Source organism: Panthera uncia, chromosome B1 (genome assembly GCF_023721935.1).
Source record: "Panthera uncia isolate 11264 chromosome B1, Puncia_PCG_1.0, whole genome shotgun sequence".
In the NCBI taxonomy this organism is placed as follows: domain Eukaryota; kingdom Metazoa; phylum Chordata; class Mammalia; order Carnivora; family Felidae; genus Panthera; species Panthera uncia.
In genome coordinates this window covers 151420220-151433202 of record NC_064811.1, presented here as the reverse complement: position 1 = coordinate 151433202, position 12983 = coordinate 151420220, and the positions used below count along the sequence as shown (strand labels likewise).

Below are 12983 nucleotides of genomic sequence, written 5' to 3'. Positions count from 1 at the left end.
ATATTATAGCTAATTATCAAAACGGGAACACTAAAATGAAAAACCCATGGGTGTGGACTCAAAAATTAGAGCCTTGGGGCCACCCACCACATGTGGGACAGCCACCAGCAAAGGTGCCACCTCCGCCCGACTAACTCACCTCCACCATTCTGGGCGTCCCCACGTCCGGGAAGGCAGACTGCACCATGATTCGGGGCATGGGCTGAGAAAACAAGTGAACAGGCAGGCGTAAGGGACCAAGAGAAGCAGAGAGATCACCACAGAAGGTTTTAATTGAACAGACGGGACAGCCCATCAGGAGGACGCACTCAACGTGAACTTTTACACCTTCAGGAATTCTAACAAGTCCCTGCCAGTTAGGCATGCCAAGGCTAGTGGCGCCACACTCCACAGGGAAGTGTAGGAAATACGGAGCACAGCGAGCACGTATACCCCAGTTGGCAACACAGGACACATGCTAAAAACCACACCATAGATGGCACACCTACACACTCACAGGCTCCCTCTCCACTCACATATGGAGCCTGTTTGTCAAGGGCTGTTCTGCACATACTAGTGTTGCAGGACTCTAGAGAGAAATGGTTGGGACAGGAAAGGCTTCAGGCAGGAGGTGGGACACGAAGCAAGCCTTGATGGCCAGGGAGAAGTGGTGCCCAAGCATCGTCACAGGAAGTGAGGAGTAAGGAAGCTGGTCGGGCTAGCACACAAGTCTGGGGCATAAAACACAGCAGGACAGACATGTGGATAGAGGCTTTGGTGTCTGCAGCTACCCTCATCAGGTAATGACGAAAACCACCACAGGTGCCTGAGTGGAGAAAGCAGAAGCTTGAGGAGATGGATCTGGTGGTAGAAGGCAAACTGATTGGAGAAATATTTAAAGGCTAAGGTAGACAAATTACGATGAGACTCCAGCAACAGAGCAGATATGAGGGGTAAGAGCCTGAATTAATGGGTGTCAGCAACAGCACAAGGAAGGACTCATTACTTATGGACATGTGGTTCAAGGAACATTAAAAAAAAAAACCAAAACAGTGAAAAAATAATTAGCACCAGGATAAGGAAAACGTATGTCAAAAGAAGGAGCTGGTAACTGCAGAGGGGAAGAAATCAGATATTCCTTTAGTAGCTGCTGGGTTTACAGACGTGATTCTCTCAAAGAAACCAAGAATCCACCACTTCTGCCTTTATTCCAACAATCAACCTCTGGCCCCTTCCCAGGTCTCCCTGTTCCAATGCAAGAGTCTGGACCTTGCCTCAGAATGCTCAGCCCCAAGAGGGCTCCATCCTGGCACCACAAACAAGCCCCCAGGAGGAGCCAAAATTGGGCATCACAGTTTGTTTCCGTACAGTATGAGTGTCCTTTCTCTTCTTGGATCCAAAAGGAGAAGCAGCAAACCACGGATCTACTACCTGACCTAAACTGCCTAGACATGTAGACTTCATATCTCCCCAATTTCCTTCTGACCCCCTTCGGACCCCAGGTCCTCCCAGTTCCCAAGATGTATCTGGGTGCCTGAGGCTTCTCTGCCATAAAGATGCTCTCTGGACAGGGGTGCTAGGTGCTCATCGATTAAGTGTCTGACTTCGGCTCAGGTCACAATCTCATGGTTTGTGGGTTCAAGCCCCACGTTGGCCTCTGTGCTGACAGCTCAGAGCCTGGAGCCTGCTTTGGATTCTGTGTCTCCCTCTCTCTCTGCTCCTCTCCCACTTCTTCTCTCTCAAAAATAAATAAATGTTAAAAAAAATTTTTTTTAAAGATGCTCTGGACAGTGTACAGGCACTAAGACTGGATGGCCAAAGTCCTGCTTCCTACTAAGCAGCCCAAACTCTTACCTGAAGGGAGAGGGGCCCACTTGGAACAAGATGGCTCACTTAGGAGGTGAACCTGAGTTCACAGCATCAAATAACAGCATTTTAGCAAAGAGTACCATGTTTTAGCAAAGGGTACTGCTGTAACCACGCTTTGCGACTGCCTTTGGGAGAAAAGAGCTAGAAGGGATTAATTCTGCTGAAGGTAAGGGGGATGGTGGTGGGATCTCAGAAAAGGCAGAGAGGACATGCACTTAAGAAACGGTGGGAGGTAAGTCTAAACACATGGAAGAACCTAGGGATAAACTAAAGGAAAGTACACTTTACCCTGCAACACTGGGGAGCCACCAGGGGCTAATGGCCAGGGAGAGCTAGCATCAGAGGTATGTTTAAGACAATGTGAGGGGCACCTCAGTGGCTCAGTCAGTTGAGCATCCAATGTCCAACTCTTGATTTTGGCTGAGGTCATGATTTCATGGTTCATGGGATCAAGCCCTGTGTTGGGGTCTGTGCTGACAGCATGAAGCCTGCTTGGGACTCTCTCTCTCCCTCTCTTTATGCCCCTTCTCCACTCATGTTCTCTCTCTCTCTAAAAATAAATAAACTTAAAAAAAAAAAGAAAGAAAGAAAGAAAGAAAGAAAGACAATGTGAGTGGAAGAGAATGAAGGAGAATATCCTGGTGGGGGAAAGGCAGCTGCACATGATGAGGGCCTCAACCACAAGACCTTCCAGCCTTTCCTTGGATTCCTGGACCAGGAAAGCCTCTCCCCTCAACTCACACAACACATCACTCCCCCATCCCTCACAGCACCTAGCCAGTTCTCTCTCACAGGAATCTCCATTTCTCCACTCTACTGTCAACTCAGTAGACAGTGATACTCGAGTTATTTCCAAGCAAGTATCCTCCACCCTGCTTTACAGTCTTTGAATATAGGGGCTACTGTCTGTATTTTTATATTTACTTTCTCCCATAGTATCTAAAGTTACCCCTGGTACCCAGGGCCCAATGTCATGGCTATAGGCCACTAAGCTGAGACCTCACATCTTCCTCTCACAAGCTTCCTGTCATAGTCAGTCACCCCCATTGGCCATTTCATCAAGAAACACATCTGCTTCATAAACAGGCCCACCCCGACTCCACCAGTCAGATGACAGGGGTGCAGAGCAGGACACTGGACACACAAAAAATAGTGTCAAAAATAAGATGGGATCAGGTCTGAGCGGGGTCCTCAGTGTAATGTCAAGTACTTTGCACACACCTACTTTTCTGGTTCACATGCTACCCACTCATGATGCCCGCTCTGTGGGAAGCCAGGCAGTGGTGGCTGCCAGAAAACCGACTCTGGCCGAGTAAGCGTCAGGTAGATATTTCTCCACCAGAGGACTCTGAGAGGTACGTGCAAATGACGGTAGGGTATGGGCATACAAGCTTGGCCATGTATTCATTTTTTTGATATTTTTTTTCTTTTTGTTTTAAAGTTTATTTATTTTGAGAGAGAGAGTAGGGGAGGGGCAGAGACAGAAGAGGGGAGAGGGTGGGAGGAGCGGCAGAGAGAGACAGAGAGAGAGAGAGAGAGAGAGAGAGAGAGAGAGAGAATCCCAAGCAGGCTCCACACTGCCAGAGTGAATCCCAATGTGGGGCACAAACCCATGAACCGTGATATCATGACCTGAGCCAAAACCAAGAGTCAGACACTTAACCGACTGAGGCACCTATAACTGTTACTGAAACTAGACGATGAGCACACAGGGGTTCACTGTGGTATCCTCTCTACTTTTAGGTATTTCAAATGTTTCCATAAAGCTGTCCTACATGAAGGAGATAACTGGGACTCTGATTCAATGTCCAAATTCAGTTCAACAAAGACTCAGGTATTGGCACAAAAACAGACACATAGACCAATGGAATAGAATAGAGAACCCAGAATGGGACCCACAAATGTATGGCCAACTAATCTTTGACAAAGCAGAAAAGAGTATCCAATGGAAAACAGTCTCTTTAACAAATGGTACTGGGAGAACTGGACAGCAACATGCAGAAGAATGAAACTAGACCACTTTCTTACACCATACACAAAAATAAACTCAAAATGGATGAAGGACCTGAATGTGAGACAGGAAACCATCAAAACCCTAGAGGAGAAAGCAGGAAAAAACCTCTTTGACCTCAGCCACAGCAATTTCTTACTCAACACATCTCCAAAGGCAAGGGAATTAAAAGCAAAAATGAACTATTGGAACCTCACCAAGATAAAAAGCTTCTGCACTGCAAAGGAAACAACCAACAAAACTAAAAGGCAACCGACAGAATGGGAAAAAAGATTTGCAAATGACATATCGGATAAAGAGCTAGTATCCAAAATATATAAAGAACTCACCAAACTCCACACCCGAAAAACAAATAATCCAGTGAAGAAATGGGCAGACGACATGAATAGACACTTTTCCAAAGAAGACATCCAGATGGTCAACAGACACGTGAAAAGTTGCTCAATGTCACTCCTCACCAGGGAAATACAAATCAAAACCATACTGAGATACCACCTCACACCGGTCAGAGTGGCTAAAATGAACAAATCAGGAAACTATAGATGCTAGAGAGGATGTGGAGAAACGGGAACCCTCCTGCACTGTTGATGGGAATGCAAACTGGTGCAGCCACTCTGGAAAACAGCATGGAGATTCCTCAAAAAATTAAAAATAGACCTACCCTATGACCCAGCAATAGCACTGCTAGGGATTTACCCAAGGGCTACAGGAGTGCTGATGCATAGGGGCACTTGTACCCCAATGTTTATAGCAGCACTTTCAACAATAGCCAAATTATGGAAAGAGCCTAAATGTCCATCAACTGACGAATGGATAAAGAAGATGTGGTTTATATATACAATGGAATACTACTTGGCAATGAGAAAGAATGAAATCTGGCCATTTGCAGTAACATGGATAGAACTGGAGGGTATTATGCTAAGTGAAATAAGTCAGTCAAAGAAAGATACCCTATGTTTTCACTCATATGTGGATCTTGAGAAACTTAAGACCATGGGGGAGGAGAAGGGGAAAAAAAAGTTACAGAGAGGGAGGGAGGCAAACCATAAGAGACTCTTAAATACAGAGAACAAACTGAGGGTTGATGGGGGGTAGGGGAGAAGGGAAAGTGGGTGATGGGCACTGAGCACTGAGGAGGGCACCTGTTGGGATGAGCACTGGGTGTTGTATGGAAACCAATTTGACAATAAACTATATTAAAAAAAAAAAAAAGACCTGAGCTGAGATCAAGAGTCGGTTGCTTAACCAACTGAGCCATCCAGGTGCCCGTCTATTATTTTTAATTAGCTTGAGGTTAAAAATAAGAAATTAAGTGGCTTGCATTAAAAAAAAAGTTTATTTGAGAGTGGGGGAGGGGCAGAGACAGAAGGGAGGGAGGGAGAGAGGAAGGAGGGGCAGAGAGAGAGAGAGAGAGAGAGAGAGAGAGAGAGAGAGAATCCCAAGCAGGCTCCACACTGTCCGAGTGAAACCTGATGTGGGGCTCAAATCCATAAATCGTGAGATCATGACCTGAGCCAAAACCAAGAGTCAGACACTTAACCGACTGAGCCACCCAGGCACCCATAATTGTTACTGAGACAAGGTGACGAGCACACAGGGACTCACTGTAGTATCCTCTCTACTTTTATGTATTTCAAATGTTTCCATAAAGCTGTCCTACATGAAGGAGATAACTGGGACTCTGATTCAATGTCCAAATTCAGTTCAACAAACACTCAGGTCTGGGTGTGCAGGTTGCTGCGACAAGCGCTGTGAGGAACACAAAGGTCACAAAGTCACAGGCTTTGCTCTCAACAGACTGGCAAGGACATGTATGCAAATAACTGAAACATCAAGGAAAATGATAGATATTAGAATCAAAGTTTCAAACGCAGAGAAAATTCAGAGTAGAAGGAATGATAAATGAAACAGGTCTAGAATACCCTCATGAGGGCGATTTTACTTTGAGACAGGCCTTGAAGACTGAGTGGCTTTCCTGGGGCAGGAGGACACTTTCAACATGAAGAATGACATGGCAAAGGAGCTGCTCTCTGAGTCTGATCTGTTCCCTCTACTGCCACCTCTGCCCCAAGAAAAGCTACTCAATCTTCCAGGAGGTCTTGGGGAAGAGAGAATGATCTAGAGTGACCCACATCGGGCAGAGGGAAGCAGGTTAGGGTGGTGTTCAGGAGGCCTTGTGAGCTCACGGCTGATTTTCACCCACAGGAATGAGCTATTAAAGGTACCGAATGAGCAGTGATAAGAGCTACATGTAGACAAGATTAATCCTGAACCAGGGGAGATACGAAGCTTGAAGAGATCAATCAAGAAGTTGCTTCAGTGGTTTGGTGGAGAGTCAATAAGTCAATAACTTGGATGGTAAGAGAAAAAGGAAATGGAAATTTGGAGATATGAGGGAGACTACTGAACACTTGGAAACAACCGTCGGGGGAGGCTGGGGAAACAGAGTCAAAGGATGATGCCCAGAAAGGATGGATATCAGGGAGGAGGGTAAACAGTGGTATTAGCAGAATCAGTGTCTGTGTACACGTGTGCACACCTGTGCATGTGCCTATGTGTGGGGGGCAGGGGGCACCCAGCTTTCTGTATTTGGTGATGGCCTGTGATGAATACAAGAACTTCATTAAGGATACCAAAAATACCTACAAAGTGTACTGAAATCTTAAGTGTGCCATTTGTCCTTCACACATAAGAGCTCAAATTTTCAAATGTGTATTGTTTGCATTTTAATGCTCTTTTACATATCCCTTGTGCAGGCAGCTGCCTCCTATTTCAGGAGCTCAAAACATTTCAGATCATAAGTTCATTAATCCTTACGACACATCTGGCAACTATTAATAAAAATGACTGCAAAGTATTTTGCAGCTATAAATATTAAGGAGAAGTCCCATGAGGCAAGTGAATAGAAGTGTAATTATCTACATCTCACACTACAGAAACCAAGGCTCAGAGACATTCACCTAATGGTTAAATGCATCCAGGCTACCCCATGAGTCGGTGACAGAGATGGAAAAGGACTGACTTCTCAAGCACCAGCTGAACCTGCAATCGTGCTGTCTGCTGAGCATCACTGAAACTTAACAGATGAGTAGGTTACAAGCAAGAGAACCGCTTAGAAGTATTTCACGGAAAAGATGAGGGTCACTTGCCATATCATAGCCCATCATTTTTTAACTCTGGTTTTCACATGCCACGTGAATGAAGAAAATAGGGAAGATCAACTCAGAATTTCAACTAGGCATAAGACTTACTGGGAGACCCCCTTGCCTAAAAGAATATAAAGGTTTAACATCTTGGCAACACGTACAGACCCTCACTTCTCCGTGAGGCTGCACCTTCTCCTCACTTGTTAGGCTAACTCCACTCTGTACTGACTCCACTGCTCTGTCAGAGCCTTCCCTGCACTCTTCTTTCTCCCTAGGCAAAGATTTCTTCCTGGTGCGCAGCCAGTCACATTTGTCTCAGCTAGAGCACACCTTCACCATGTCAGTCAGCCTCAGACATACACAGACTACAGCATCTACAACATCATCTTATTTGGCTTTCTGAAGGGTAGGCATTATGGCTCAATCATCTCTGTATTCCCATACAGAGGAGAATAACTCCATGTTTGCTGAATGAATACATACATAAATGAACAAATTAATTACCTAAGTGACATGAAGAAGGCCAAACTGTACAGTTACAGACAATCTGGAAAAGATTAGACATGCTGAAATTTGGGCACAAGGGTAGGTAGGGGGGAGAAAAAATATTTAAAAAAATTTTTTTAATGTTTGTTTATTTTTGAGAGAGAGAGAGAGAGAGAGAGAGAGAGAGAGAGCATGAGTGAGGAGGGGCAGAGAGAGAGGGAGACACAGAATCCGAAGCAGGCTCCAGGCTCTGAGCTGTCAGCACAGAGCCCAATGCAGGGCTCAAACTCACAAATTGTGAGATCATGACCTAGGCTGAAGTCAGATGCTTAACCAACTGAGCCACCCAGGTGCCCCAGAAGAAATATTTTAAAGCAAAAAATACACAATTTGTTCCAAAACACTGAATTTTCTGATGCAATTTTTTTCTTGTTTGAAAATGAACCTTTCCTAATAATCACCCCTTCACCCTGAACGCGGTAAATTCTTAAATGTCATTTTCCAATGGATCCTACGCAAATATGATCTTCCATGTCTTTTAAGATTTTATTTTTATTTATTGTTTTGAGAAGAGGAGAGGGACAGAGAGAGAATCTCAAGCAGGTCCTCACCCAGCACAAGGATTTATCTCATGAACCATGAGGTCATGGCCTGAGCTGAAATCAAGAGTTGGATGCTTAACCGACTGAGCCACCCAGGTGCCTCAAGATTTTATTTCTTAAAGTAATCTCTACACCCACCATGTGGCTCACACTCACAACCCCAAGATCAAGAGTCACATGCTCTGGTGACTGAGCCAGCCAGGAGCCCCCCCCCCCCCCCCCCCCCCCCCCCCGCTCCTTTTTAAAACTCTAACCAATCATTTAAATCCAAGCATAAGAATACATAACAAGAGATGTAGGATTTACCTTTGCTACAAATAATCAATAGACAACCTTTGATTTTCATGCTGCTAAAGTGAGAAAAATATAATAAACGAGACCAACCAAGCAGGGCGAGTGCATATAAATAAAATATTTCCTAATCTTTGAATATGTTCTGATAAGCGTAATAAACAATGGATAAAAACAGTCATGTACAATTACCTAAAGATCAAGACTCAGCAATAAATAACCTAATCAATATAAACATACTTTTTAAAGGTTATGTTAATCAGAGGCAGAGTGGTTAGGGTGGAAGAAGGGGAACTGGAAAGTCACAGGAGGAAGGCTGGTAGGAAGCACCCTGCACTAGTCCAGAGACTGACACTTCAGCTGCCTGCAGGAACTGGTTCACATAGCCAGCTCCCCACTCACAGAGCTGGCTCATGATTTACACGCTGCCTCTCCAGGGTGATCAGGGATAAGAGTATGTTAGCTATGATGACTCCAGCACTTCTGTCCATCTGGCAATTAGATTTCTTATTTTAAATGAGTGACTCAGCATTCTACCTGACCCATCAGTCATTTGTTTGTGTGTAAGCCTGATCATCTCTGGTGTTGCACATCCAGAAGGTGGTAATCCAGTCCACATGCATTCTCTGAGCAATGCCACACAGAGTGGAAGACAGGTGGCCACCAGCTGGTCCCCTTCCAGACACACTTTTATTCTACCTGCCTCATGCCCCTTTCAATCAGTGACATCAAGTATCAATGTGGCAGGCATGGGAAGGTGACTTCATTTTTCTGCCCAAAATTACAATGCCTCATGAGGTTTTTAGATACACTCAAATAGATTCTTTCAGTTTTATCCTCTTCTAATCTACCCTCCAAATTGCAATCAGAAGAACTTTCTGAAATACAAATTTGACCATGTCACTCTCCTGCCAGAAAGCAGTTAATGATTCTCCACTGCCCACAGATAATTTTTTTAGAAAGGAATGGGCAAGAAAATACAAATAGGTCCTACTCAGTGTATTTCCATGGTTTGACCAGTCCCTAATTCAAATATTTTACTTATTTTGCTTTTTTAATGCTTAGTTTTGAGAGAGAGAGAGAGAGAGACAGACAGACAGAGCATGACCAGGGCAGGGGCTGAGAGAGGGCGACACAGAATCTGAAGCAGGCTCCAGGCTCTGAACTGTCAGCACAAAGCCCAATGCAGGGCTCAAACTCGTGAGCCATGAGATCATAACCTGAGCTGAAGTCGGACGCTTAACCGGCTGAGTCACCCAGGTGCTCCCCACTCCTTCAAATACTTTAGATTCATTCATTCTATAAATATAATCGCTTGTAATATTTTAGTCAGATCCAGTGAAATCTCTTAAGGTCACAATTGTGCATGCAATTTTGTTCCTTGAATATAAATCTCAGTATGCCACTCACTAGGCTCTGTAACCTTAGATGAGGTGTTTAACCTACCAAAGTCTCATTTTCCTCAATATCTCAGTATCTAATATCACCCTCTAACCCTGTGCTCTCCAACATGGTGGCCACCAGCCCATGTAGCTACTGAGCACTTGAAATGAAGCTAATGTGACTGAGGAAGTGAATTTTTAATTTTACTTAATTTTAATTATTAATATATAAATTTAAAAATTAAAGTGCCTTTGAATACGTTTAGAACAGATTGGGCACGGGGATCTATTTTGTCTACTTCATGAACTCTAAATGCAGATCAAGTATTTCCGACAAAAATTTAGTATCCACATTGAGATGTGCTAGAAATGTAAAATACACACTTGATTTCAAGAACTTTACAGAAAAAAAGAAGGAAATATCTCAGTAAATTTTTTATACTGATTACAGGTTAAAGTGACAGTATTATGACTATACTAGGTTAAGTAAATTATATTACTAGAATTAATTTGACCTGTTTCTTTTTACTTTTTTAAATGTGCCTGCCAGAAAATTTAAAATGTCACGTGGGGCTCACATTCTTCTATTGGACAGCGCTGATCTAACTTAGCACCACTATTGAGCTAATGCATATAAAATCTCTAGCACGCAGTAAACACTCAGCACATTTGGGAAATACCATGGTTTTCCTAATCACTGGAATTTTGTGGTGTCTTCAAAGATACTTCTAGCTTAGGTTGCTACAAGCCCAGTTTTAAATAATCAACAATTATATCTGATGTAAAATATAAATCCAAAGATTCTACTTCGTTTATCAGTCCCAAAGCCTTTCAGGATACAATATTTTTTTTAATATGAAATTTATTGTCAAACTGGTTTCCAGACAACACCCAGTGCTCATCCCAAAAGGTGCCCACCTCAGTACCTATCACCCACCCTCCCCCTCCCTCCCACCCCCCATCAACCCTCAGTTTGTTCTCAGTTTTTGTTTTTTTTTTTTAATGTTTATTTATTTTTGAGACAGAGAGAGAGCATGAACGGGGGAGGGTCAGAGAGAGAGGGAGACACAGAATCTGAAGCAGGCTCCAGGCTCTGAGCTGTCAGCACAGAGCCCGACGCGGGGCTCGAACTCACAGACTGTGAGATCGTGACCTGAGCCGAAGTCGGACGCTCAACCGACTGAGCCACCCAGGCGCCCCTGTTCTCAGTTTTTAAGAGTCTCTTATGCTTTGGCTCTCTCCCTCTCTAACCTCTTTTTTTTTTTTTTTTCTTCTTCCCCTCCCCCGTGGACTTTAATTCCATTTTCTTTCAAATAAAGAACCTTAGATATCATCAATTTACTCATTCACAAACACATGTCAGGTGTCTGCTATATTCCAATGACTGTGCCAGAAGCTGGGGATATAGGGGGGGCAAAACCACACACAGAGCCCCTTGCTCCTCAGAAACAGGCACGCGGGGACTAACTTTTACTCCCATTTAACTTTAATTATATAAAACAACTAAAAGGCCCATTTCTTCCATCAACAAGTGAACTATTTTATCAGAGGGTAAAAGTGAGTGAGACCATCAAAACAGACTTTTTATTTTACTATATTATTTATATATGTGTTAGTTCAACTTATTTGAGGTACTATGTATAGGAAATTTTAAATGCTAGTATTTCTGGAGTTGTGATAAAAGATAGTTTCTTATTTTTACTTTTTAAACTTCCACATGATAGCTATTAATGCTTACTTAAATATTCATGTGAAAAAAACTTACATTTTTTTAAAGGATGTAATATTCACTTCATTAAAAATAATGGTTGTTGGTTTTTCAAGTGTCTATGAAGGACAAAAGGTGTTTACTTAAAAGAGAATATTTGTTAATCTTAAAATTTTTAAAACTGGGTCTAAATGTAGACTATCACCTGTTTGGTATAACCTGTAAGCTAAGAATGATTTTTACACTTCCAAATTATTGAAATAAAAGAATACTTTGTAACATGAAAAAATTATATGAAATTCAAATTTGGGGGTTATAAATAAAATTTTCTCAGAACACTCATTTATTAGAGTAGACTCATTTATTAGAAGTATTATCTATGGCTAGTTTTGACAGGCCTACAAAACCTAAAATAATACTTTCTGGCCCTTAAAAAAAGTTTCCCAATCCCTGATCTAGAGAATCATACAAAAGTATACAATGACAATTTCTGAAAAATGACTGGCAGACTGAGGTCTCTTCAATCAACTTCAGTAATGACTCAGAAACTCTTATTTTCACTATTTTTCAAATCAGCTATTATACCTGACTGTGAAGACAACACTGTCAACTCAGTATCTTTCAATACAGTGTCCATATATTTCTGGGGCAAAGACAGGCAGCAAAACATTATGAAAATTTTAGAAAACTGACAGTACTAAAAGTGACTAGGAATTCATCCCTAAAGCAACTGAATGGAAATCATTTGCCTTAAATTAAAAAAAAAGTGGGGAGGGCGCTGGGTGGCTCAGTCAGTTAAGCACCCAACTTCAGCTCAGGTCATGATCTCACAGTTCGTGAGTTCAAACCCCACATCAGACTCCACACTGTCAATGTGGAGCCTGCTTGGGATTCTCTCTCCCTCTCTCTCTATGCCCCTCCCCAACTCGCACTCTGTCTCAAAATAAATAAACTTAAAAAAAAAGTCTGTACTCCAAAGGCAAACTTGCCTTTATGAACTCAAGAACAACTGAATGTATGATAACATATTCAAATGTATTTATTACATGTGGCACTTACTAAATTACAGGCAGGAAATGCAAATATACATTATTTTCTTTTAAGTTTATTTATTTATTTTGAAAGAGAAAGAGAGCGTGCATGCAAACAGGGCAGTAGCAGAAAGAAAGGGAAAGACACAGAATCCCAAACAGGTTCCATGCAGAGCTGGGCTCTGGGCATGATCTCATGAACCATGAGATCATGACCTGAGCCAAAATGAAGAGTCAGATGCTTAACCTACTGAGCTACCCAGGCACCCCTATGTTATTTTTTAAAGAATCTGAACAATTAACGAACACTGAAGGCTGGAAAACAAGATATAAAGCCTTTTTCTTATTTTAGTTAGTTATGGTGATGACACATGGGGCAGCATTGATAAGGTTTGTTTCATCAAGGAGTCCACGTATGAGTAACCCTAAAAACAGCATCTGTGTGCACAAGGGAAGAACTAGTAGTTGGTTTGTTTTT

At 42.6% G+C, this 12983-nt stretch overlaps 1 protein-coding gene across 3 annotated transcripts in view; it reads right to left on the bottom strand.

Annotated features, from left to right (window-relative positions):
• KIF13B (kinesin family member 13B) overlaps window positions 1-12983 on the bottom strand; it is a 199708-nt gene that overhangs the window by 7656 nt on the left and 179069 nt on the right. For all 3 annotated transcript variants that reach the window (XM_049632357.1, XM_049632358.1, XM_049632359.1), the window contains one exon: window positions 140-202. In XM_049632357.1, coding sequence (XP_049488314.1) covers window positions 140-202 — 63 coding nt within the window. The remainder of the gene's footprint in view (window positions 1-139; window positions 203-12983) is intronic.